Source organism: Pelodiscus sinensis, chromosome 1 (genome assembly GCF_049634645.1).
Source record: "Pelodiscus sinensis isolate JC-2024 chromosome 1, ASM4963464v1, whole genome shotgun sequence".
In the NCBI taxonomy this organism is placed as follows: Eukaryota; Metazoa; Chordata; order Testudines; family Trionychidae; genus Pelodiscus; species Pelodiscus sinensis.
In genome coordinates, this window is record NC_134711.1 from 223,164,374 (window position 1) to 223,189,396 (window position 25,023).

At 43.6% G+C, this 25,023-nt stretch overlaps 1 protein-coding gene and 1 long non-coding RNA gene across 2 annotated transcripts in view; one reads left to right on the forward strand and one right to left on the reverse strand.

The window, feature by feature from the left end:
* The first annotated feature begins 5,919 nt into the window (after nt 1–5,919).
* Nucleotides 5,920–25,023, forward strand: part of LOC142827028 (uncharacterized) — a 39,797-nt gene continuing 20,693 nt past the window's right edge. The window contains exons 1-2 of the long non-coding RNA XR_012901391.1: nt 5,920–6,129; nt 19,991–20,084. This is a non-coding gene — a long non-coding RNA (uncharacterized LOC142827028). The remainder of the gene's footprint in view (nt 6,130–19,990; nt 20,085–25,023) is intronic.
* Nucleotides 10,549–23,366, reverse strand: LOC102457160 (acetylserotonin O-methyltransferase). Its single transcript, XM_075920502.1, has 8 exons — nt 23,295–23,366; nt 21,532–21,706; nt 18,384–18,513; nt 16,632–16,700; nt 15,927–16,051; nt 13,317–13,454; nt 11,989–12,111; nt 10,549–11,380 (listed from the first exon to the last, which is right to left on the reverse strand). The coding sequence occupies exons 1-8, from the start codon at nt 23,364–23,366 to the stop codon at nt 11,169–11,171; spliced, it is 1,044 nt and encodes a 347-aa protein (XP_075776617.1). The 3' UTR covers nt 10,549–11,168.

The following is a 25,023-nucleotide window of genomic DNA, read 5'->3' on the forward strand; positions in this document are numbered from 1 at the left end:
CACGGCTACACGGGGCTCGAACTAGGTAGTTCGGACTAGGGTGCCTATTCCGAACTACCGGTACACCTCGTTTCACGAGGAAATTCAAATCCCGGGCTTCATTAGCAAGTGCGGTATGCATACATTACCCCGCTAGTTCGAACTAGCGGGGTAGTGTAGATGTACCCTAAGAGAGTGCGGGTGGGTGCAGGAGTTAGAGCTGGGGATGTGGAAGTCAAGGCTGGGATGCATGAGGGCTCAGGGCAGAGGATTATGAGGAGGGGGCTCAGGGCTAGTAGGTGGAGATGCAGGAGATTGTGGGAGTCGAGGTTGGGGTACATAAAGGTCTCAGAGCAGGGATGTGAGGATGGGGCTCACTGTTGGTTGTGGGGGGCAGGAGTCAGAGCTGGGATTGGGATTCTGGAGTCAAGGTGGAGGTGTATCTGAGGAGGGGGCTCAAGGCAGAGGATTGGGTGAGTGCTGGGGGGTAAGGGTGACATTTCAGGGGTAGGAGGTGTGGGGGGCTGCAGCTACTGTTACCCAGGTTGCTGAGTGTTGGTGGGTTTTTTTTATTTGGTTTGGTTTGGAGGCGTGGGGGTGAGTTGACTCCTCATTAGAGAGTGAGACAAACTGCCCAGCCTGTGAGCCTGCCTCCTCTGCCCTCCCCTGGGCAGCCTGGAGTGACAGCAGGCTGCACTTTGCCTTGTTCCCTAGTCAGCAAAAAATAAAACCAAAACAAAACACTTAGCGACCAGATTAACTGGGGCTACAGCCCCCTACCCCAGGCTCCCTGAAATGGCAGCCGGGGGAAAGGTGGGGCATAATGGATGGTCCGAATAGGAGAGGCAGACCCCACAAACAATGGGTAGATGATATAGTAGATTGGTGTGGAGCTAGTGTCACATTACTGAATTTGAGTGAGGCAGCCAGATCACTGCTGCACCCATGGGGGGGAGGGGGATTGTTGGTCCCAAAAGTAGTATAAAGGGGGCCATGCGAGATGTCAAATAGAAGCTTAATGTCTGCTAATTTTATATATGCTATTCATGTAAATGTATAATGTCTGCATGTAAAGTTATAAGTATGTACTTTGAGTGAGTATTAAATATTTCTCTGTGTGTGTGGTTAACCAATGGGCAGAGTTCAGTCTATAGACATGTTAATTAGCGAGGCTGTGTGTGACAATAGCAATCAATGGGCCAAGGTCACATCTCGGGAATGAGGAATGACACCTACAGGCTACCAGCAGGGAACACCGGGATAGGCTGCTGGCCAGGTGACCTGCTGCAGCCAAGAAGAGACCAGGAAGGAGGTATAAATTTGCCATGTGGCCATCTCCATCTTGGCTCAGCTTAGCCCTTCAACCCAGAGTCAAGAGTGCAGGGATCAAAGAGCCGGAAAGAACTCTGGACCCATCCTGACCTAGGATGTGCAACAAGAACTTTTAAGCCAGCAGCTATAACATCTCTGCTAGGACCTGCATCAAGAACTGGGAGAGTCGATGCATGTAATGTATGATACTTTAGCAACCACTCTCATGCTTTTCTTTATTGTAGTAATAAGGGTATGTCTACACTACAGCACTAATTCGAACTAACGGATCCAGACTAAAAAACTAGTTCGAATTAGCGTTTTGCTAATTCGAACTAGCATGTCCACACAGAGTGGACCCTGAACCGGGGTTAAGGATGGCCGGAAGCAGTGCCGGCAGGGCATCAGATGAGGACTTAGAGCATGGAGCTGCTGTCTCAGGCTAACCGAGGGCTGTGCTTAAAGGGACCCGACCCCCACCCCGGACAGACAATTCTCAGGGGTGCCCCGCTTGCAAAGCAGTCCTGGCTTGGATTGCCCAGAGTATCCACACTGGGCACATCACAGCACTCGGCCATCAGACCGGCTGCACTTGCCGCAGGCTGCCATCTGGGGAGAGGGAGCAATTGGGGGGTTGCAGGAGAGCTTCCACCCCCAGAAGCCCGCAGAGCCAGCCCAGTCCTCCCCATCGGGGGCTCGTACCCCCTTCCTCCCTCACCTCCTTCCACTTACCCTTCCCTAGCCCCCCTTCCTGATGTACAAAATAAAGGACAATTGTGTTCAAAAATAGAATCTCTTTATTGAACAAAACTGGGGGAGACTGGAGTCGGCCGCTGTTGGCAGACAGGCTACTGGGCTAGATGGACCTTTGGTCTGACCCAGGACGGCCATTGTAAGCTCAGGGCTCAGGAGGTCGGGGGTCTCAGTGCTTCTGGGTGGCCAGGCTGGCAGCTCTCCTGCCCTAGACGGCCACTTTCCTGTGCCTAGTGCAGAGGTCATGGACGAGGTCCACGATGTCCGCACTAGACCAGGTGGGTGCCTGCCTCTTGCGGTCCTGGGTAAGCTCCCGGGAGCTGCCAGCCTGGTCCCGGGAAGAGGGGGAGCGCTGGGGGAGCATCGGGTGGCTGGCTTGAGCCGTGCCAGGTGCAGGGTCTGCTGGCTGGGTGCTGGCAGGCTTGCACCTGGCACGGGCATCGTAGCCAGCCCGTGCCCCTTTAAGGGGTCCGGGGCCGGGAGGGGGGAATAGAGTTTCCCTGGTGTTGGCCAGAGTGGCCACCAGGGAAAGCTGGGGAGGGCTAGCCTCCCACTAGTTCGAATTAAGGGGCTATACACCCCTTAATTCGAACTAGTAAGTTCGAACTAGGCTTAGTCCTCGTAGAATGAGGTTTACCTAGTTCGAACTAAGCGCCTATTAAAGTTAGTTTGAATTAACTTTGTAGTGTAGACATACCCTAAATGTTTAGATGGTAGATTTTAAAGGATTGGCTCAGCATGATTTGTGGGTAAGATCCAGAGGGTAAATTGACCGGGGATCTGTGGCTGGTTTCTTGGAACCAGACAGAACTTGTTTGGGGAAGGAGAGATTGGGTTCTAGACCCCTCACCTGTGTATGAGGCCCTGGGCCATCTGGAGCACGGATATTGCTGGGGTGTCGGAGGAGTTTTGCTCGTGAGTCTTCAGGCAGGCAGCTGAAGTGCTCTGTGGGACTGGCTTGTGGCCTGTTTCGAAAGGTCTCCAGTCCGGGGGCTGTCAGGAGCCCCGAATTTGAGCAAAGGATGCCCTCAGCTGTGCCCAGCCCCAGCCCAGTCAGTCACAGCTAGTTTAGAGAAACTAAGCCACTCTACACTGGACGGGGAAAGATGGAAGGAAATAGTGAGGGAAGCATTGGACACCAATGGGCGTTGAGTCCATGGTGGTTGATGATGATGATGAAGTTAACAGAAAGATGGCAAATCCTGATATGAAAAGTTTGCTCCCTTTACTCTGTATAAATTGTTATAGAATCTCTGTGCATCCAACAGTATTCAGTACAATTTCTATTTGCAGGGAGAAAGATGAGCACAAACCCAGAGGGGCAGACATTATGTTAACTATGCAAAAAGTAGAAAAGTACAAAGTCTGACAGGTTAGAAACAATGTCTAATGTAAGGAGCAAAAGCTTTCCACAGTGTTGCTTCCATATGCTATTTCTTGTTCAACATGTGTTAATTACTTGAAGTGGATTTTACCTGTGAATGATCATGATCCTTGTTAGTCACTAAGGGTACATCTGCACTTCAGAGGAAGATCGAAGCTGCCACTGTTGATCTTACAGGGTTTGAATTAGCATTCTAGTAAAGATAGCTAATTCAAAGTGAAAGGAACACTCTGGTCGATGCTGGTAACCCTGCTTTCACCAGGACTAAGGGAAGTCGAAGGAAGAGTGTTCTTTCTTCAACTCCCTGTAGTGTAGACAGCACCAAAAGTTGAGTTAAGGGTAATTCAACTTCAGCTACATAATTAATGTAGCTGAAGTTGCATATCTTGACTTGACTTTGTCCTGTAATGTAGACATACCATAGAACTACTTGTTGTTTTTCAAATTACAGAATAACACGGCACCCCTCGAGACTTTATTCCCCTCATTAGAGTATAAAACTAAACAAGAGGTACATGCAAAGTGCCAGATCATCAATCTTTGTCAGCTCAATATACATAATGAGTGCTTCACAATTTCCATGAAGACAGCAATTAATGTACACACAGTTCAGTAAATAGAAAGGGATGGTGAACCAAACCAAAACCAAAATAAGTTAATTTTTACTTTTTTTATGTCAAGTAAATTTTTAAAAACCTCCTTTAATCTAGGTGGTACCACAATACAAATTAAGGAGTCACAGCACTGTTAGATGGCAAATCTCCCAGTATTGGATTATTGCTGTTGTTCTGTATGTCAATTCCATGTTTCTCTCTCTATCTCCCTTTTTGCTTACTTCCCCCATATGAACCATTCATCACAGTTCTTTGTCTTTGATTTTAAGTCATCCTACCACTCCTCCCCTTCTCCCCCTTCTTCACTGCTGGGGACACTTTCTCTGCCTCTCCACTACTATCTTGACTCCCAGCCTTCAAAATTGAGCATTATTTATTTTTAAATAGTAAAACTGGACACTTAAAACCAAGATGCTTCTACACTGGTGTGATGGATGATGCTATACAATTGAAGATAACTACATGTATCATAGCAGTATCATTGTTATATAATGGCTTGAAAGGACAAAGAATGGCTTTTTTTTCTGTTTATGTTGCCATTTAATAAGGATGATGTTCAAGGCCTTGGAATTTACTAGCATTCTTGACAACTTATAGCTCAGCTTTCCCCAGGCGAGTAACCAAATTCAAATGGTGTACATTCCTCATTATACTAAAGTATCAAGAAACATGGTCCCTTCAGCACATTTTTTGTTGCATGGGGACACACCCAACATGACCCATACTTACCTTCATGGAAAATGATCTGGCACAAATCATTGGGGGGCACAAAATGTCACAATTTATGACCTACTTATAGTAGTACAAGTAGCAAACTTGTACTACTTTAAGTAGGTCATAAATTGTGACTGTAGAATTTGGGTACAAAGAAATAAATTCCCAGGCTAAACTGCCTACATTTCTTTACAGTGAAAGTGAAATAGAATGTAAATGCTCAAATGTAACAATATTGGTCATTTTAGAAATATTTTCCATCTAATAAACTTAGTGATAGAAATGTAGCCGTGTTAGTCTGGTGTAGCTGAAACAAAATACAGGACTATGTAGCACTTTAAAGATTAACAAGATGGTTTATTAGATGATGAGCTTTCGTGGGCCAGACCCACTTCCTCAGATCAAATAGTGGAAGAAAATAGTCACAACCATATATACCAAAGGATACAATTAAAAAAATGAACACATATGAAAAGGACAAATCAAATTTCAGAACAGAAGAGGGATACAGGGGGGGGGGGGTTTAAGTCAGTGAGCTAATGATATTAGAGGTGATAATTGGGGAAGCTATCTTTGTAATGGGTAAGATAACTAGAGTCTTCGTTAAGACCCCGGCGTAAAGTGTCGAATTTTAGCATGAATGTGGGGGTTCACCTGTCCCCCCCCCTTTGAGTTAGTTAGTTGCCGCATGCGCTTGTGGTAAGTTCCTTGCTTAATTCCCGCAACGAGAGGACTGGGTCGCAGGTTGGCAGGGTGGGGGGTCTGGGCCCACCCTCACTCCCAGACCCCAGCCCAGGGCCCTAAGGACAGAGTCAGCCTGACCTGTCCCACCGGAGGGGCTATGCCCTAAACCGCCGGTGCGCCGGCTCCGTGCCCTGCCCTGGGCTGCTTCCACCTTGCTGGCCTAATTTATCTATTTCGGTAGCTTCCCCCTCTCACTCTTTCTCCCTCTTTTCTCAGCCCGTTCGTCCACCCCTCCTTCGCACTCCCCTCCTCCAACTCCCTTGCTCTCCCCCTTTCTCCCTTGCTCGCCCTCCCCCCCTTGTATCCACAACCCCGTCCTTTGTATTCCCCCGCCAGTTTCCCCTGGCGTCTGACGTCACTTCCGGCCGCCGTCTTGTCTCGGGACGCCGGATCGCGTTGCCTAGCAACGCGGGCGTCCATGTGAGCCGTTACGTGCAGGGCAGCGCTGCACGGCTCACAGACCGGCCGTGTCTGTCTGTGCCTCCCTAGCAGGGACAGCGCTATTGCCGGGTCAGTGCGGGGTGGGCCCGTTTCCAGGGAAAGGGGGGGGCCCACCTCGTCACAATGAATAACTGTTCAGAGGATTCTCTTTCAAGTGCAGTCTTAACAGGCTTTTGAAGCAGGATGCAGGTAATTAAGTCGTTGAGACAATGTCCTTTCTGGTTGAAATGGCAAGAAACTGTGAAATACACAGAAGTGACTGGTATGACTGAAAATATCTCCAGAAATTGACAGCCAAAATGAAGGGCTATATTTGCTGCCATAAGGGAACTACTTTGGCACAGGCTATCCGAATGCAAAGCATAGCTCCTGCAGAAAAGTGTCATCAGTATTAGTCAGAAAATAATAAGTAAGGAAAAATAATGCACAAGCCACTGAAAGGCTTTACAGAGTGAGAAGTGAGAACAGATTAGCCAAGCTTGATTTCTGTTGTCTGTATTTTAGAAACATAGGAGAGCAAAACAGCTAGGCAGAAATAGAAATGGAGATTATGTGGTGCTATAAATCCTGGCAGGATTGAAACAGAGAATGGCGAAGTTGTTTGGGATAAGAAGTATGTAGGCAATCCATCATCCTAAAGTCACTGAATGAAATGAAGAAAGGTCTGGAAGCTGCTCAGAAACAATTTCTTAAGCACTGGCAGGAGAAAAACCTACCAAACCAATGAGGAGGCATATAGGCTTCTCTCTTTAGATTGAAGAAAACATTCCACTTTATAATTAATTTTTTATCATTTCCATATTTTATGACTTTGGCAGCAGCCATTAAATGTAAGGCCTGGAGTCACATACTCACATTCCATCTATTTTGTATTAAAAAGTGTCACATGGGGCTGTGAGGAGGGGACTTTGCCCTGATAGGTCCCCTACTGTCACCAGATAAAGAAACAGATCTCAGGATGGGTAAAGAAAACTTAAGTAACACCATTCTGCCTGGCAAGAAACTGCTTATCAATAGAGAATGTTGTGGAATCCTCATTCTATGATCACTATCATTACACTTTCCTATTATTTGTCTGTGTGATCTCTGTCTGGTTTGTAACTGTTTCTGTCTGTTGTATAATTAATTTTGCTAGGTGTAAATCAATTAAGGTGGCTTGTTTGGATGTGCCACTGTGGCACCCAAGTTATTAATAAATATCTTATAAACCTCTCTCTTTTCCCTCTGCTGCCATGTCTCCTCCACTTGCTCCATCAGCTTCCCTGCTGCCTGCTGCCCCCCAACTCCTTACCCTCCTCTGCTGTCCTGACCCCTGCCCTTCTCACTGCCCTCAGACCTCCTGCAACCTGCGCCCCTCCACCAGCCCTTCTCTGCCCCCTGTGCCCTCTCCTCCAGTAGCCCCACTCTGATCATGTGAGCTACCCATCCTCATCCCCTCTTCTAACACCTCTCTCTACAAACCTGCCCTGCCTCTCTCCTCTGGTGCTGGGCCCTCCCCTGCAGGTGTCTGCCCTTCTGCTTCACCCCCAGAATCCGCTGGCACCTGCATCTTCCCTTAGCCCTGCACTCTCCTGGTGCCTCCCCCTTCCCTCACTGTCCCTGCCCTCTTTTTCCCTGGCGCCCACTCCCTCACCACTCTCTGCCTCCATTCCTCTCATGCCCCTCTGTGCCCTCACACATGACTTGCTCCATCCCCACCTTTCTCATGCCCACTCCTTCTTTCAAGCCTTCTCCCAGCATCTCCCTCTCCCTCCTCTAGCCCCCAATGCCCTTACTCTCTCCTCTCCCAGCATCACCCTGTCCCCCTCCCACTGACACCTCCCCTCCTGCCCTTTTCCTCATTGTCTGCACTTGGCCCCCTGGCATTTGTCTTTCCTCCAGCCTGCCCCTTGATACTTTCCCCTTTCTTCCCCCTTCCCCTCCTCACAAGCCCCTTCCCCTATTTTCTCCCTCCCTTTCCTCACAAGCCCCTTCCTCCCCCTCATCCACTCCCTACCTTACCTTATTTTCTGCCTTCCACTTTGTGGGGCCGGAGTCTGTGCTTGGGCCCCAGAAATCCCCGGACTCCAAACCCGGAGCTAAGCCACATGGCGCAATGCCATGCCAAGAAGTTTTAAAGTCCCGGGCTGTGACATCACGTCATGCCCGGGCATATCCCCGCTCACCTGGGAATGCCGCACATTGTAATAGCAGCCAGCAGTGCATGCTGACAAGGGGGAGCCGGACTTAAAGCTGCACATGGCAGGGACAGGCTGGGGATGGGGGTGGATGCTCTGAGGCTGGGGTGGGAGGACACGTGGCGGGGGGGGCCAGGGCCCACTCCAGGCAGCGCCGGGGGAGAGACCCAGCTCCACATATTGGTGGAGCAGGGCATCCAGCTCTGCTGCCCATGCTTCTGGGTTCAGGGCAAGGAGCCTGATTCGGGGGAACGGGAGGAATTGGCCTAAGGCTGGCCCTGCTGGTGAGCATGACACTGTGCTTAGCATGTGTATTCTGCTTGTTTGGGAATTGTCAATAAATAGAGGATAAGGATATTACTGTGTGAGACTCTCTCAGTGGCTAAAGATCCTGCAAAACCCACAGGAAGATGCACCCTGAGCCCTAGGAATTGGGTAAAGGTGTGTGTGTAAATTAACAGGGTTGCCCCTTGAGCCGTAGGAACAGGGTAAAGGTGTGTGTCCCTACAGAGTGGAAAGGTTAGAGAAATTTGTGCGCGTAACACACAGGCCGTAGAATGAGGGCAGTATTTATCCAGGGATTATAAAAGACACTTCAAAGTTCTGATGACACTTACCTCCAAGATCACAAATGACAGTGAAAGGTCAAATGCAGCAATCACATCTCTATCAGATATACTCCAAAATGCTTTCAAGAAATGGGTGAATTTTATCATCTCTGCTTCTGATCTAGTCATTTGAAAGAACATGTTTTGTAACACAAGTAAGTTATGACTCATTCATTGCTGTCTAGCATTACATAATGCTTTTGTTTTTAGATGAAAATAATGTATTAAACTCTGCCAGCATGCACAAAAGTCTATTCTGACCACCATTAAAATGAATGTGCCTTAATAGATATTTAAAATATTAGGAATCAATCCACCCTGTTTCATATCCCTACATTTTATGACATTTACTGAAGGAAAGCCTGATACATTTATTATTGAGCAGTGTGATAAACTGAAGGGTCCCCAGATGTTTTTCAATTAGCAGAATTTTCCATTATACTAACTTTTGTACATAGCAATTTTCTCATGCTAAGTCATCAGTAAGAATGCCATGCTTCGACACCAATGTGACAAACATATTAATATAAACCAGAGACGCTCAACAATGTATACCATTAAAAGGGAGGGTTTTTCATGTGACTAGAACTAAACATCACTGTTCACAAAAGGATAATTCAAAGTACAGAAGGTGTTCACATTAAGAAAAGTATCCAGTTCTCAACACTAAATTGATAATTACCCACCAAGAGCCCCAAAAAGATCTTCTGATGAAATGCCAAATGCTCATTCCTACTGGTTCTTCATATCTCTTAAAGAAAAAAATAGGGTACTTTTGTTGTAAAACCTTAGCGCATTGGTGGAAATTTTGACTTATTTAGGTACCTATTTTATTCAGATAAGGTACAAGGGTTACCATAAGAACGGCCTTACTGGGTCAGACCAAAGGTCCATCTAGCCCAGTAGCCTGTCTGCCGACAGTGGCCAGCACCAGGTGCCCCAGAGAGGGTGGACCGAAGACAATGATTAAGAGATTTGTCTCCTGCCATCCCTCTGCAGCCTCTGACAAAAAGAGGCCAGGGAAACCAATTATATCCCCTGGCTAATAGCCTTTTATGGACCTAACCTCCATGAAATTATCTAGCTTCTCTTTAATCTCTGTTATAGTCCTAGCCTTCACAGCCTCCTCTGGCAAGGAGTTCCACAGGTTGACTACACGCTGTCTGAAGAACAACTTTCTTTTATTAGTTTTACACCTGTTCCCCATTAATTTCATTTGGTGTCCTCTAGTTCTTTTGTCATGGGAACTAATAAATAACTTTTCTTTATCCACCCTTTCCACGCCACTCATGATTTTATACACCTCTATCATATCCCCCCTCAGTCTCCTCTTTTCTAAACTGAAAAATCCCAGTCGCTTGTGAAGTAGGTTGTATGCAGGGGCCTGGCCCAAAGGCTGATTACATTTTTCATTGACTAATTTAAATGATAATTTGGAACTGTAGATGTCTTACATTTCCTATAGGCAATGTTACAAGTCATTTACTCTTTGAAATGCCTCTCAAAACAACATTTCTATGTTTCCTATGTTTAACACACATCATTTCTAAAAGCAATGTCCTTGTTTCCTTAAAGCACGCTACTATTGCTTTTATTAGCAAGATGTGTGAGTGGAATTTACAGAAAGATCCACCAATCTTTGCTGCATTTGGAATACAACAGTTTAGGAAAAGTAAATCGATACTATATCTGGTACAGTCATTTCCTGCTCTCTAGGGGAGTTTCTCCTCATTTCTGCATATCAGATATTGTATTGACTATACAAGTCAGGCTGAAAGCAGAGAACACATAGTAAAGACGCTTCTTTCTGTGCCTAGGGTTTGCCTTCAGGGATACTTTGTCTGAACACATCTCTTCTTAAGCTATCTGGAAATACTTCTAAAGTAGACTACACACTGTAGAGATCGGAACCATCTGTCAGTGTAAACAGGCATAGCTTTGCCAAATTCTATGAAGTTCAAGCAATTGATACCAGCAATTGACCTTATATCATTAGATAAGGAAATCTAAGCCTTCCCTTAATTAAATAAAGAAATTAACATACAAATAGAAAGAAAACTGCCCACGCAAGCAGAAGATTTTAAAGAACTCAAAATTGGTGTAACTAATATTTTGGCCTCCACACTATACATTCATTATACATTGTACAAGATTCTTAGGGTACGTCTACAGTGTACCTGTAGCTCAAAATGAATGAGCATCCCCCTCTGAGACTTTATTTCCCCAATTAGAGTACAAAGCCAAACAAGAGTCACGTTCAAAGTGGCAGATCATTAATCCTCTGTAAGCTCAAAATATATAATAAGTGAATGTTCTAATAGTTTATTGTTTTACAAAGAAAGTGACAAGCTTAACTATGAACCAGGTTCATTGCTGCAGTCTAGTAGAAACTGATCACTTCACTGCTTGTATATATCTAACAGTGGAGAAGAACGAAAAAGAATTATTTTCTTCCTAAAATGGCATCATAGAGTTTTCCTGTTTTCTTGACTTGAATTTCTCTGAATCCAGCTGCTGTGAGGAATGTGCTGTACTGAGTTGGTGTTCTTTCTTTTCCTTCAGCTTGAACTAACATGTTAATTGAGTAAAGCTGTGTTTCCAAAGGCCCAGTTTTATCTTCATTCAAAAGTGTTTCAACCAGCAACACTCCGCCACCTGGTAGAATAAAGAGATTTTAAAACAAACACATTGATTGAATCTTCTTTTCCAACTGCATTTTAGAGGTTTCCATAACCTTGATGATCCCCTTTATATGAAAAGAAAAATCATGTTTTACTTCTACAGTCATTAATAAAATAGCAAGCAAGATTCTATGCATCAGTTAATATTTCCTGTACTTGAAGTATAGAGTGAATTGAAATCTCTTTGCTGTGACTGAAACATTTATTTACTCCAGCTAAAATGAACTAGAGCTTTGGTTCCTCAGCATCTCTGAAAATCAAGTCCCATAGCAGCCTGGCAATTTTCAAAAATCCTAGAGATACCTGGCAACCCCATTAGGCAGCAAAACAATTTTAAATATCTGATTTTGCAGGTCCAAAGTAAAATGCCCAGGCCTAGAAACCAATTGTGACAATGTTCACATTGGCCATTTTCACTTACATGTTCTGGATACAAATCACTGACTTAAAAGGAAAAAGATTTTCAGTGCATGTTTCATTACTTAACCATTTATGAAATGACACTCTAAAAAAACCAAACGTACTGTTCTAAACAAATAATGTATATAATTCTCTATTTTGCAAAGAGGACAACATACATACCAGTCTTGCAAGCCTTGTGGACTTTTGCTAGTAGCTGCATACACTTGTCATCTGCCCAGTCATGCAGGACCCTCGCCACAATGTACAGGTCAGCCTCTGGAATTGGATCTGTAAAAAAATCTCCTACAACAAAAGGAAAACAAAGAAAAAACAGGGCTGAATAAGCCACCATTTTAAATTCAAATTAAACTATTGCAAAAAGTACAAGCTGGCTCCAAAACTCCTCAAGAGGCAACCTGGGAAATTACATTTTTCTGGCTTGTCGTGCTCAGGGTTGATGCTTACCAGTGACTAACACTGAATGGCAAAAATTCACAGTGCCATGGGCTAGTGTGAAGGGGTTTGTTCATATTAAGTGTGGAAGAGGTCTGAATAATGTAAGCAGTCAAACATTTAAAAGACATAGCTGATTCTTTGGAAAACATTTTAGTGCTTCACAATTTCCCTGAAGAGACAGCAATTAATGTATACACAGTTCAGTAAATGGAAAGGGATGATGAACCAAAACAAAACCAAAAAAATTAAAAAAAAAGAAAAATTTTCACCTCTTGTACATTCATTTAATTTTAATATCCCTTATCCAATCTAGGAGGTACAGTAATACAAATAAAGAAAAGTTACAGCCCTCTCAATGGACAAATCTCCTAGTATTGGACTTCTTGGTGATAAAGGTCTTTATCTGCCTGCATATATGCCCATTTCATATTTATTTATTCTCTCTCTCTCTCCCTTCCTCCCTCCCTCCCTCTTTCTCTCCCTTCCTGTCTCTTTCTCTCCCTCTTCCTCTCCATCTCCCTCCAATTTTGTCCTTTTTTACTGGACCCCTTTTCAATATCTCTCCAATCCTCCCTCCACCCTAGCTCTCACAATTGAGCATTTATTTTGATTTAAATAGTAGAAATAAACATTAAAAAGCAACATGCCTCAGCACAATTTATATTATAATAGAATTCCAGATGCATTTATCCATCCAAATGTAATGGGGACATCTTGATAGGATGCTGTGAACAGTCACATTGCACTAATCTACACAACCTACACTTTTCAACAATTTTGCATGGTTTGGACCTGCCCACAGTCATTCCCTGAAGCAATATCCTTCCCCCTCTTCCTCTCCCCATGACACTGAGAAGGACTAAAGAGGACACAGAATGAGTTGTTTTTTTTCTTTGCCCTGTTGCTGTTTAAGCGAGATAATATTCAAACTCTTGATATATGGTGAGTAACCATGCTCAAATGGCACACACTGCTCATTATACGCCGGTGCCATGAAACTCTTGGCACAGTTTTCACTATATGTGGACACTTCTAAAATGAACCAAGCTTACCTTCATGAAAAGTGATCCTACGTTCTTCTGGGGCCACAAAACACTCCTTTGCCACTTGCACTACTTTAGGTAGGTCATAAATTGTGACTGTAGAATTTGGATACAAAGAAATACATTCCTGGGCCAAACCACCTGCACCTCCTTTCAGTGAAAGCAAAATAGAGGGTAACTACTCAAATGTAATAATAATGTGCATTTTTATAATATCAAGAAATTTAGACTGCAATGAACTCAGACTCATGATGCCTTGTGAGATAGGTTAATGTTACTATTCATTTTTACAGAAGAAGGAACTAAGCTACTAAGAAGCTAAGTGATTTCTCCCTGATCTCCCAGCCTCTCTCTACCTTGGAATAATACCCAATTTTCCTGGCTCCCAGTCCCGTGATCTAACCACTGGACTATAAAAGGTATTAAAAAAAAAGAAAAGAAAAGAACACAAGGTGATGCAGATGCAACTTGCTGGAAATTTTCAAAGGAAGAGCTTTCGTCTTTAAAAAAAATTGCCATTTTGAATACAAAAAAAAGTGAAAGATTTTAGGACTTAAAAAAAAATCGAAACAGTATCTGGAAGTTTATTTCACTGAAAAGCTGTTTAGTGGTAATGAAAAACAATTATATCAGAGTTACCATAAAATGTGAGAAGTTAAATACATGGAATTTTTGAACATTGCAAAATAGAAATGTCAATATTTTATGAAAATATTCTGAAAAAATTTCAACCAGGATTAGCAGAAACTAAAAGCTAAAATACGAGTGACCTATCACCACAGATATTTCCCCTAGATAGAATTGACTAACCAGTCTTCTGTTTTAAAGCTCCCATCTTCAACCATTAAGCAGGCTTATAGCATAAGAACAACATTTAGCCTCTTGCACCCCATTGACCTTAAAATCTATGAGTGCTATCAATCCATAAATATCGAAGCACTTCCTAAAGGAGGCACATCTTGTTATCTCCATACTACAGATGGGAAAACGAGTCCCAGAGAGAAAATGTCTCTGGGGAGGGCTTGGGAATAAGGGTTTAGGGAATAGGAGGATGCTCTGGGCTGATCCCAAGGGGTTCAGAATGTGGGAGGGGGATCAGGCCTAGGGCAAGAGTCTGGGACATGGAGTGGTATGAGGGCTCCAGGTAGGGATGCAAGTTCTGGGGTAGGGCTGGGAGTGTAGCATTGGGGGTTCAGGAGGTGCTCTAGGCTGGGATTGAGAAATTCAGAGAATGGCAGGGGGATGAGGTCTTGGGCAGGGAGTGAGGGTGTAGGAGGTGTGAGGTTCTGGCTGGGATTTAGATTCTGAGATGGGGCTGTGGATGAGGAGTTTTGGGTGCCATAGGGTGCTCCAGGCTGGAATGGAAGGGTTCCAAAGGCAGGAAGAGGATCATGGCTCGAGCAGGGAGTTGGACAATGGGAGAGGGTAAGGAGTGCAGGCTCTACGAAGCACTTGCCTCAAGCAACTCCCAGAAGAAGCAACATGTCCCCGCTTTGGCTCCCAAGTGAAGGCACAGCCAGACAGCTTTAAGAACTGCTTCATGCACAGGTGACTTTCCCACTGCTCCCATTGGCTGCAGTTTCAGTGAAATGGGAGCTGTAGATCAGTATGCAGATCCCCCTGGCTGTCCCTATGCATAAGGACTAGAGCTTGGGTGAGGGGGACATCCTGCTGCTTCCAGGAGCTACATGGAGCCATAGCAGGCAGGGGTGAACCACCAACTGGACTTTTTAACGGTCCAATCCGGGATGCTGACTAGAGCTGCAAAGGGCCTGTTTTGAACAATGCAAGGAAACATAATACATATCTGAGACATATTGAAAGGCCTTGGAGGCTGAGAAGCAGGCCCTCAGACAGAGGGGGACAAAGAGGCAGTTGCCTGGGCCTAGTGATTCAAAGGAGCCAGGGACTCCCCCTGCAGTTGTTGCTACTGCAGTAGCTGGAGCCTTGAGCCTTTTAAATTGCTGCCAGAATGTTGAGCCACAGAGCTCTGAGGGCTGGGGAGAAGAGCATGCTACACTCCACGTGGTGCTGAAGTCTGGCTGCTCTAGCACCGTCCCTTCTGCCCATGGAGCCAATCACCCCCACACCTTGCTTAGGGGCCCACCAAAGCGGTCCGCCCCTTTGTTAGTCGGATTTAATTTCTGCTTTGTGTGTTTTAGAAACATGGGAGAGCAAAACAGCCAGGCAGAAGTAAAAATGGAAATTGTCTGGTAAATTCTGACAGGATTGAAACAGAAAATGGCAAAGCTGTTTGGGGTAAGAAGTATGTAGGCAATTCATCATCCTAAAGTCACTGAATGAAATGAAGAATGTCCTGGAAGCTGCTCTGGCACAATTTCCTGAGCACTGGCAGGAAAAAACCTACCAAACCAATGAGGAGGCAAATAGGTTTCTACTCAGATATATGAAGTCCTTTAGACTGAGGTAAACATTCCACTTTATAATGCTTTTATCAATTCCATATTTTATATAACTTTGGCTCACAATGGACAATGTTTCCCTTGTGATTGATCCTGGCCATGAAGTCTGTCCTGTTTTTCCACTACTCACATGGGCCGTAGAATGAGGGCAGTATTTATCCAGAGATTATAAAAGACACTTCAGAGTTCTGATGACACTTACCTCCCAGATCATAAATGCCAGTGAAAGGGGAAAGGTCAAATGCTGCAATCACATCTCTACCACATATACTCCAAATTGCATTTAAACCATACATGAACTGGATCATCTCTTCTTTTGATCTAATCATTTGAAAGAACATCAATTGTAGCACAAATACATTAGGACACATTTGTTGATGGCTAACATCATACAATTTTTCCCACTAAATAGAGTATTTAGTTCAAATACTCTATTCAACCCTGCTTCTTAGCCAGCATGTACTGTAAACTACTTTAATCACTATTTAAAAGCACTTACATTACTGCTATTCAAAATATTATTCATAAATCCACCCTTTTACTGATTCTATTCAAAATATTACACATAAATCTACCCTTTTACTTATTTCACGAGACTTACTGGAAGAAAATGCCATTACACTTAGCATCTAGCAGTGTGTTATCATGCTAAGCCTAAGGAGCCTCAGATGTTTGTCATTAAACAGAATTTTCCATAATAGGAACTAGTTTACATAATTTATTTGTCATGATAGGTTGCCAGTAACAACTATATGCTTAGATACTAAAGTGACAAACATGTAAGAAGTGCCAGAGGTTCTCAACATGGGATACTATTGAAATGAAGGGTTTTCATGTGAATCGTATTTCACAGTCAGATAGAAAAAAAGAAACATTATCTCAATACTGAATTTATCATTACCTGTAGAGAGCCTCAAAGAGGTCTTTTGATGAAACACCAAATGCTCGCTCGTACTGGTTTTTCCCATCTCTTTAAAAAAATAAAAATTTTGAGCACTTTTTTTGTTTAACATTTTATGTATTGATGACAATTTTGACTTAAGGTACCTGTTTTATTAAACTTATTAATGTAAATCACCTTTGGCATTACAAGTGTTGCCCTTTGTTTGATTGCGTGGCTCATTTTGAAAGCTGTCTGTGCCACACCAAAAGACTCAGAAAGGAAATCAGTCTCTGTTAATATTTAAAGTCCATTATTGGAAGCCACTAAGAAGAAGAAGGCAGAGAAGGTATTTGATGTACCAGAGACAGGATTCAGATACTCAGCTAGCACAGAATCCATTAGAATCCCTGTAGGCATCCATCAGTCACTATTTCTCATCCTCTGTCTGGCTGAGGACAGAAATTGCTCTCATGATCAAATATTCATCTCGGGACAGACCAAATAAGCAAAGGCCAGAAGTGTGTTTTCTGAATCTGCAGTCAATTCCTCCACTGAAGCACTAGTAAAAATACACATATGTAATAATAGGGATACTTAGCAGGTCAGCATGCTCCTGAAACAATTACCAGTCAACCTGTAACATCAATAGACACAGGCTGTCTTTGAACTTGGAGCTAAATGCAGAAGCTTCTACTGCATGAGCTACGCAGTACATAACTGTTAACTAACACTGTAGCAGACTCAATATCTAAGTTGTCTCAATGTCACTACATGGGACAGAGCACCATGTCCAGAAGGTATGTGGGTTCCATACTTCCCTTAACTGAGGAAGTGAATCCCAAGCTTCAGAGACTTCCGAATTGATATTTCAGATGAGCCTCCACTTGTAATGCAAACAGACCCTAGGGGTTGGCAGGCAGAATTGAACTTGGAAGACTGGGAGCTAAATGCATGAGCCTGGCTGTACTATATGAGCTAAAAGCTACATGCTTGTTAGCTAATGCTAGAGCAGTCTCTAAGCAGTCTTAGGGTACGTCTAGACTACCGCGTTTTGTCGACGGAAGTTTTGTCGACAGATACTGTCGACAAAACTTCCGTCGACAATTTGCGTCCAGACACATGGAGTTCTGTCGACAAAGCAAGCCGCTTTGTCGACAGAACTCCGTAGTCTGGACACAACGTTACAGGCAATAACACCTTCTGTCAACAGAACTCTGTCGACAGAAGGTGTTTTGCCTCGTAAAATGAGGTATACCAGCGTCGACAAAACGGCGGAGTTCTGTCAACGTTATGTCGACAGAACTCCGTGGTAGTGTAGACGCTGGTATTGTTTTGTTGACAAAAGTCCACTTTTGTCGACAAAACTAGGTAGTCTAGACACACCCTTAGTACCACTACATGAGACAGAGCAACACACCCAGGAGGATAACATATGTCTTCCTTTTCTCTTGTTTTCTCAGAGACACACCTCTTCCTGAGCAGGTGCATAAGTGTAGCAAGCTGGGTTTTTTTATATGAAGATATACCCATCTCATAGAACTGGAAGGGACCTTGAGAGGTCATTGAGTCCAGTCCCCTCCCCTCCCAACCAAGTATCACCCCTCACAGATTTGCCCCTGATCCCTAAATGGTCCCTCTTAAGGGCTGAACTCACAAATCTTAGGTTTAACAAGGCAACACTCAAACCACTGAACTATCCTGCCCTCCTAGTTTCTTGCAATGGTTCTTAACATATGAATTCTGTACAAACAACATAAGATTTCTCCTTACCTCACAGCATCTGTCAGGTAGTGCCAGCACAGATAGATGGTTTTGGAGTAGTACATCAAATTATGATACTGAGACTTGGGACTTGCTTTTGTAAGATAGAGGTTAGAAAGCTCTGTGTTTCTATAAAAGGCTAAAAGGAAGAAAGATGGCAAATTAACATTGACAAGCCTTGTCACGGTGAAAAGCCTGTTTTACAGCATAATCTTCGTAACAAGAGCAAGCTGTAGAAATGCAACAAAAACAACAAAGCAACTGCAGGAGATTCCCTGTTCTAAATAGACCAAAGGTGGTGGAGGCCCCAGGGGCATGGATGCATAGTATAGCATATCTGCACCTCTGCTTCTTCACATACTGGCATGGTGGATTCCAGGATGTCAAAAAGTTCATCCATCAGCAGCAGCAGCATGTCTTTTATAAAAGAGCAAAAGGACATTGTATAAGCCAAATGGCTGCCGTGGCATCTTCTTCAACTAGACTGTTTAGTGTGCGTGCTCAATCAAACATCTTATTTCAACAATAACGCTAAACATCCCAGTCTTTTTCTTCCCAATGTGGAAAGCAATAGGGAGAGTTAAGTCCCCAGGACATAATAGCACCCATTACTCTAACTTGAATAGCTCAGACACTTCTGAGGCCATCTCCTGCTATTGGATCTCAGTATTCTCACTGGCTAACTATGGAAGATATCTCACAGATGCAAAGCTCTACATAGGTACGTCTACATAGCAGTGTTATTCCAAAATAACCATGCAAGCGTCTACACAGCTAGACTGTTATTTTGAAATAATTTGTAAACCTTATTCCATGAGGAATAACGCCTCTTCCAAAATAGCTATTTCAGAATAGCAGACGTTCAAGTGCTGCTATTTCAAAATAGCTCCTCCACCAGGCCATTCCAAGTAATTACTCCCCAGTGCTTTCTAGGGCTCTAAATTGAGGTAGTGCAGCCTCTTTAGGGGAGGCTGCCTTGGACTTATTTCCAAGCTTCCCTATAGTGTAGACACACTATTTCAAAATATGCTACTTTGTAGAATTTCTTCTGGAACAATTTATTCCCAAATAAACATGCAGTGTAGACGTAGCCCCACTGTGCTGCTGGTCCTTAATGGACAGACATATGGGTGAGTATAGAATGTGTTAGCCCTGGTGTAGCAGAGGCAAACTTCTGAATTCAATGAAAACCAGATCAGCCTTTAAATCTATTCCTCCCATCTGTGATGGGAAGACAGGGGTATTTGAAGCCTCCCTTCCTGTCCCCCCATTTTCCCAGTCTCTGTGTGTGTGTGCTTTACGTCCAGCCACAGAGAAAAAATCCTTTGAAGCATCCAACTCCATTTCCTTTAGAAGGTGGATGCTGCCTCATTTATGTTCTCCAGCTGGGTTGGTTGCCATAGAAAGGATGTAGGTGGCTTCAGAAGAGGACACAGATTTCTCAGGGTTTGTCCACATTATGAAATGTACTGGAATAGCTGTTTGGTAAGAGTTCCCCATGGTGACAAACTATTATTGTGGCGTATCAGTGTCTTTTCCAATGATGTTTAATCCATTTTGGAAGTGGATCAAGCTAAACTGGAACAAGCCAACTCTTATTCCTCATTACCCTGCAGAGGACAACCAGTGGTGATGGAAAAACAGTGCAGAGTCTTCAGAGATCTTGAGAGCACGCAGGTGTGATTCACGAGGAGCACTCAGAGGTTTCAAGTGAGTAAAGTGATTGTGAAGAGGTTTGTATGCATGGGGCCTGGCACAAATACATTTGTCATTGACTAATTTAAATTGATCATTTGGAACTGAAGATTGCTTAAATTATCCAGAGACAAGGTTACAAGTTATTTATTGTTCTAAATCTCTCAGAGATACCTTCATGTGGTGTAAGTGTCTGAAAATGGAGGACAGGGGAGGGATCGTGTGAGGATTATCTGTTGTGTTCCCTCTCTTTGGGGCATCTGGTATTGGCCACTTTTAGTAGACAGGATACTGAGCTAAATGGACCTTTGGTCTGACCCAATATGGCCATTCTTATGTAAATAAGCATAGACAGCTCTGTCAACTTCACTGGTGCTGCCAGGGCCGGACAGAGGCATGGGAGAGCCAGGCAGCTGCCCGGGGCACCAACCGATGAGGGGCGCTTGATGGCAGCTGGAAGGGGCGTGCACCATCCCTTACAGCTGCGATCAAACGCCGCGTGCCCAGCTCCCGCAGCGCCAGCCCCGCAGTGCCGGCCAGCAGCGCCCTTCCCCCCCATGGTCCCGGGGCCCTGTACGCGCACCAGCAGTGCACGCTGGGCCGGGCTGGGCAGCGCATGCACCGTGCGCCTCGGAGGCAGGCCCAGAGCTGCACACCAGTGGCTGTAGCCAGCGCACGCATGCACTGTGCACCCTGGAGGTGGACCTGCGCACCCTGGGGAGGCAGGCCCGAACATGCGCCATGCATCCGGGCACAGGGTGCCAAAAGGGCTCAGGCCGGCCCCAATGTATACCAGGTGAGGTCCAACCTCATATCTTTAGATCAGGAAATCTGAAACCTCACGTAATGAAATAAAAATAATTCACATAAAGATATAAAGACAACTGGCCAAGTTAGCAGGAGAGTTTAAAGGAATCTACATTTGTATAACTAATACCTTATACTGGCCACTACACTATCTGTTCATTACACATCTTACAACCCTTTCTTAGGCTAGGTCTACACTACAGCTTTTTCCGATTTTTTTTCGGAAGAGGCTTTTCTGAAATGTGGCCCTTCTACACTGGGCCAAAATTCAGAAAATCCCCCTCTTTCAGGAGATCCCTTCTTCCTCATTGAAAACCCCCACAATGTAGATGTGCTCTTAGATTCCCTTACAGCTGCTTAGACTCAAATTCATTTATTCATGATGAATTAATATTACTCGTGAATTTGGTCCATCCAGTCAGTTAAAGAGGTTCTTAGGAGAGATAGGAAAGTAGCTATGAATTTGTTTGACACTCTTACTCCTACCCAAGTTTAGGCTTTGTAAATCTGCTGCATTGAGATTACTCAAATCATGCTTCACCTCCTCCTTCAGTCTGGTATTTTTGCTTTTTAATATTATCACTCAGCTGTTTAATGAGTCCTTAAAACCAACAGCAACTCGATTACTAGTCTTCTCGCTTCCCGACAATGTTACCTCCTTCACTTTTCATTTCTACTGCCAGGAGCTTTAACCCCACACAGGCATCAAGTAACCGTTCCATTCCACAGGCGCTGGTGCCCAAACATTGAGCAATGGCATTGGAAGGCAGGGGCCCTTCTGACTCCAGCAGGAGATCAAAGACTCCCAATTCACAGGCAGTAAACATAGTCTGAAAGTAAACAGAGGTGAGGGCAGTGGGGTAAAAGAATGTGAAGATGCCCACTGATGAGCACAGATCCATAGGTGAGAAAATTCCACAAGAAATGCAAAATCCACCATTACATGTTTTTTGGCCATCACAATGCTGTGATTAAATTGCATTGCTGTTAGCACTGATACCATTGCTTAAATTGCACTGCTTCTTCCATTTTTGTTTCCTGCTGAACCAGCTAGGAAAATGATCACATATTAGGGACAGTTATTGTGTATGCATTTTTTTTTTTTGCCCTTGTAGATTTAGAATAGGCCCTTCAAATATCACAGTTAAAGTCACTATTGTATGATTAAAGGACATATTATAAAAAACCTAATGAAAATCTTGTGCATCAAAATCAGAGACTATTTTATAAGCCTTGAAGCTCTTACACAGATCTAATAGCCTGTGCCCGAATTCTAGCAAATGTATTTATGTCTTTCTATCTTGCATGGAATTAAAAATGCTAGATTGTAAATTTTATTGTTGTCATAGAAAATCTTTAACAGAATGCCAGATGTGGTAGTTCTAATCTTCTTTTCACCATGATCTTTTGCAAAGATCCACAGAGTTCCCCTTTTCCTCTTCAGAAAAACAAACTATCCAGAGGAATAAAAATTACATTCAGATTATCTTTCAAAATATTTTACAAGAGTTTGAATTTGAAAATGGTGGCCATCCTCTGAATTTTTGAGTGCTTAGAAAACTAAACTCATTGGGCTTTTAATCCCCCCCTCATACACACACACACACACACACACTCAACCTGTCATTGTTTTTCTATGTTGGGTTTTAACAGAGCAGGTAATATTAAATACAAGTGTTCCAAATAGGTTTGTAAAAAATGTTAAAAAGAGGAAATTAATTGTTTGGGTTTCCACCTCTGCCATACTACCTTTCTGTTTCTTGAAAGACAGTCATTAAAACTATATCTGTAATCCCTTCCTCCCCTCCGCCCCAAAATACAATCTGCCAAAATATAACTAAGCAGCTATATTCTATTTTTCAGCACAAGGTAAATACATATATGCTAAATTCACGGTAGGTGAGAATATTTTTGCAAAACTGTATTATTTGGGGTTGGATTTTGCAAAAATCAAAACCAAAAGTCATTTGGATCTGTGGTCTGTTTATGTCAAAACCCAACATTTAAAAGTACATGCAGATATTCTATTAACAAAACAGACTGGAACAACTGTGGATAATTTCAATTTAGTAAAAATGTCATTTGGAAGACTTTATAATAATATAACTTGGTTGAAAACTGGTTTTCCTTTACCCAAAGCCCCTAAATTCAAGAGGGTTGAATAAAGTTTCTCAGGGTTGGGCCCTCCTTGAGGGAAATGTCTGTTACAGGTTTTTTGTTTTTTTGGTTTTTGCAAACTTTCATCCTTTCTCTTTCAAGTTAAAATTCGACAAACTATGAGAAGACTGAGGTTAAAATGGGGAACACTTGTATTGAGTCTTTTCCTTTTTTGAGATTTAAAATAACCACCCAATTAAGTTTGGAAATTTCTACCACTGAGTTTTCATAGAATTTCCACGAATTATTTGTAATTCTTACCTTTGAGACCAAAAACCCATTGGTATACTGAAATAAGATCTGAGGATAGTCAAGGTCTTGTGTAGAGCTCATTTTCCTTCAGCACTCTGCCAGAGATCCTCATACCTGCGTCATTTAAATAAGCCTCTTTTCCACTAGACACTAATCACACTGGGTAGTTCACTTACCCTGACTAGTTGCGAAATTTTTTTTATTAAAAACACACACACATATTGGATGAAGAATTTTAATCAGCCAATTACTTCTTTTAGGTTTCTCACTGTTCTTCGGCTCTCTGTCCCTAAAGTACAGACTGGAGAATTATTATGAATTTATGCATATTATCTGGAAAAATAACATTTAAAAAGCTAATGAGACGTTACAGAAAGCAAAATAAAAATGTTTAGATTATAGTGTTTACAATGTCAAAAACCTGAACAGGGGATGTTACGATTGATCAAGAGTTAATAAAATAATAAATTAGGTACATTCATTTGGGGTGTAATCACAACCATGGTATAAAGGCAAACTTTTATCATAGTTCTGTGATATTCTGAATTGGTGAGTTTGGCACTAATGTGGAATTATAGCTCCTAAAATACAGATACTGTATCTCCAATAAAATTTATCTGCCAGTGAAATTAAGGGATTGCTTGTTTCAGTTCAACCACACAATTCTAAAGTAAACTTTAAAAATTAAAGCAAGCGAATGATTGAACAATCTCCAAATCGCTCAAAATTACCTTTTCAGTTATACATAGCCAAGCTTTGCCACCTAAAAAAGCACATCTTGAATACTGTGTACAAATATAATAACCTTATCTCAAAAAAACATATATTGGCACTGGAAAAAGATCAGAAAAGGGCAACAAAAATTATTAGGGGTATGGAACAGTTGCCATATGAAGAGAGATTAAAATAAGTCTTGGAATTTTTAGCTTGGGAGAACAGATAACTAAAAGGGGGATATGGTAGAAGTAGAGATCTTAGATACCGTGCAATTGAATAATCATGTAACGGCATCAAATGTTAGCAGTTACATGACTATTCGATAGTCCCTGGGGCAGGCCAACAGCCAGTGCATTCCTGGACCAACTCCCAAGGAGCCACCTGCTACCCCATACTCCTGCCTCTGTATCAAAGGCAGCAGCTTGAGGTGACAGCAGCCCCTGTCCATGGGAGACGGAGCTCCGCGGCAGTCTCCCCTGTTCCCCCCCCCCCCCCACACACACACCCCACAGCCATGCGAGGAGAAGAGGAGAAGGTAGAGCCAATGATTGTGGGGAGCTGGCCCCCCCAAGCACAAGCTCCCACATGCTCCTCCCGTTCCCACTGCCTCTGTGGGAAGCACGTGGCTCTGCAGAACTGGCATAAATGGAGAGCCAGCTTAAAAGCCGGCTCCCCATGTGGATCAGCTCCCACTTGTCCCTCCTTCCCCCTCTCTGTTGCCTCAGATAAAGAAGCAGCAGAGCAGGGGGCGAGGGGAAGGCGACTCTATGGGAGCCAATATGCATGGGGAGTCAGCTTAAAAGCCAGCTTCCCACATGTACTGGCTCTCATCTGCCCCCACTCACTCTCCTCACTGTTGCCTGTGTATCAGGGGCAGCAGCACTGGGGGAAGGGTCAGGCATCTCCACAGGATACATAGCTCATGGGGAGTCAGCTTAGAAGTCAGCTTCTGGTGGGCACCAGCTCCTGCCTCCCCCACCTTGCTGCCTTTGATACAGGGTGTGTGTGTAGTTGACAGGAT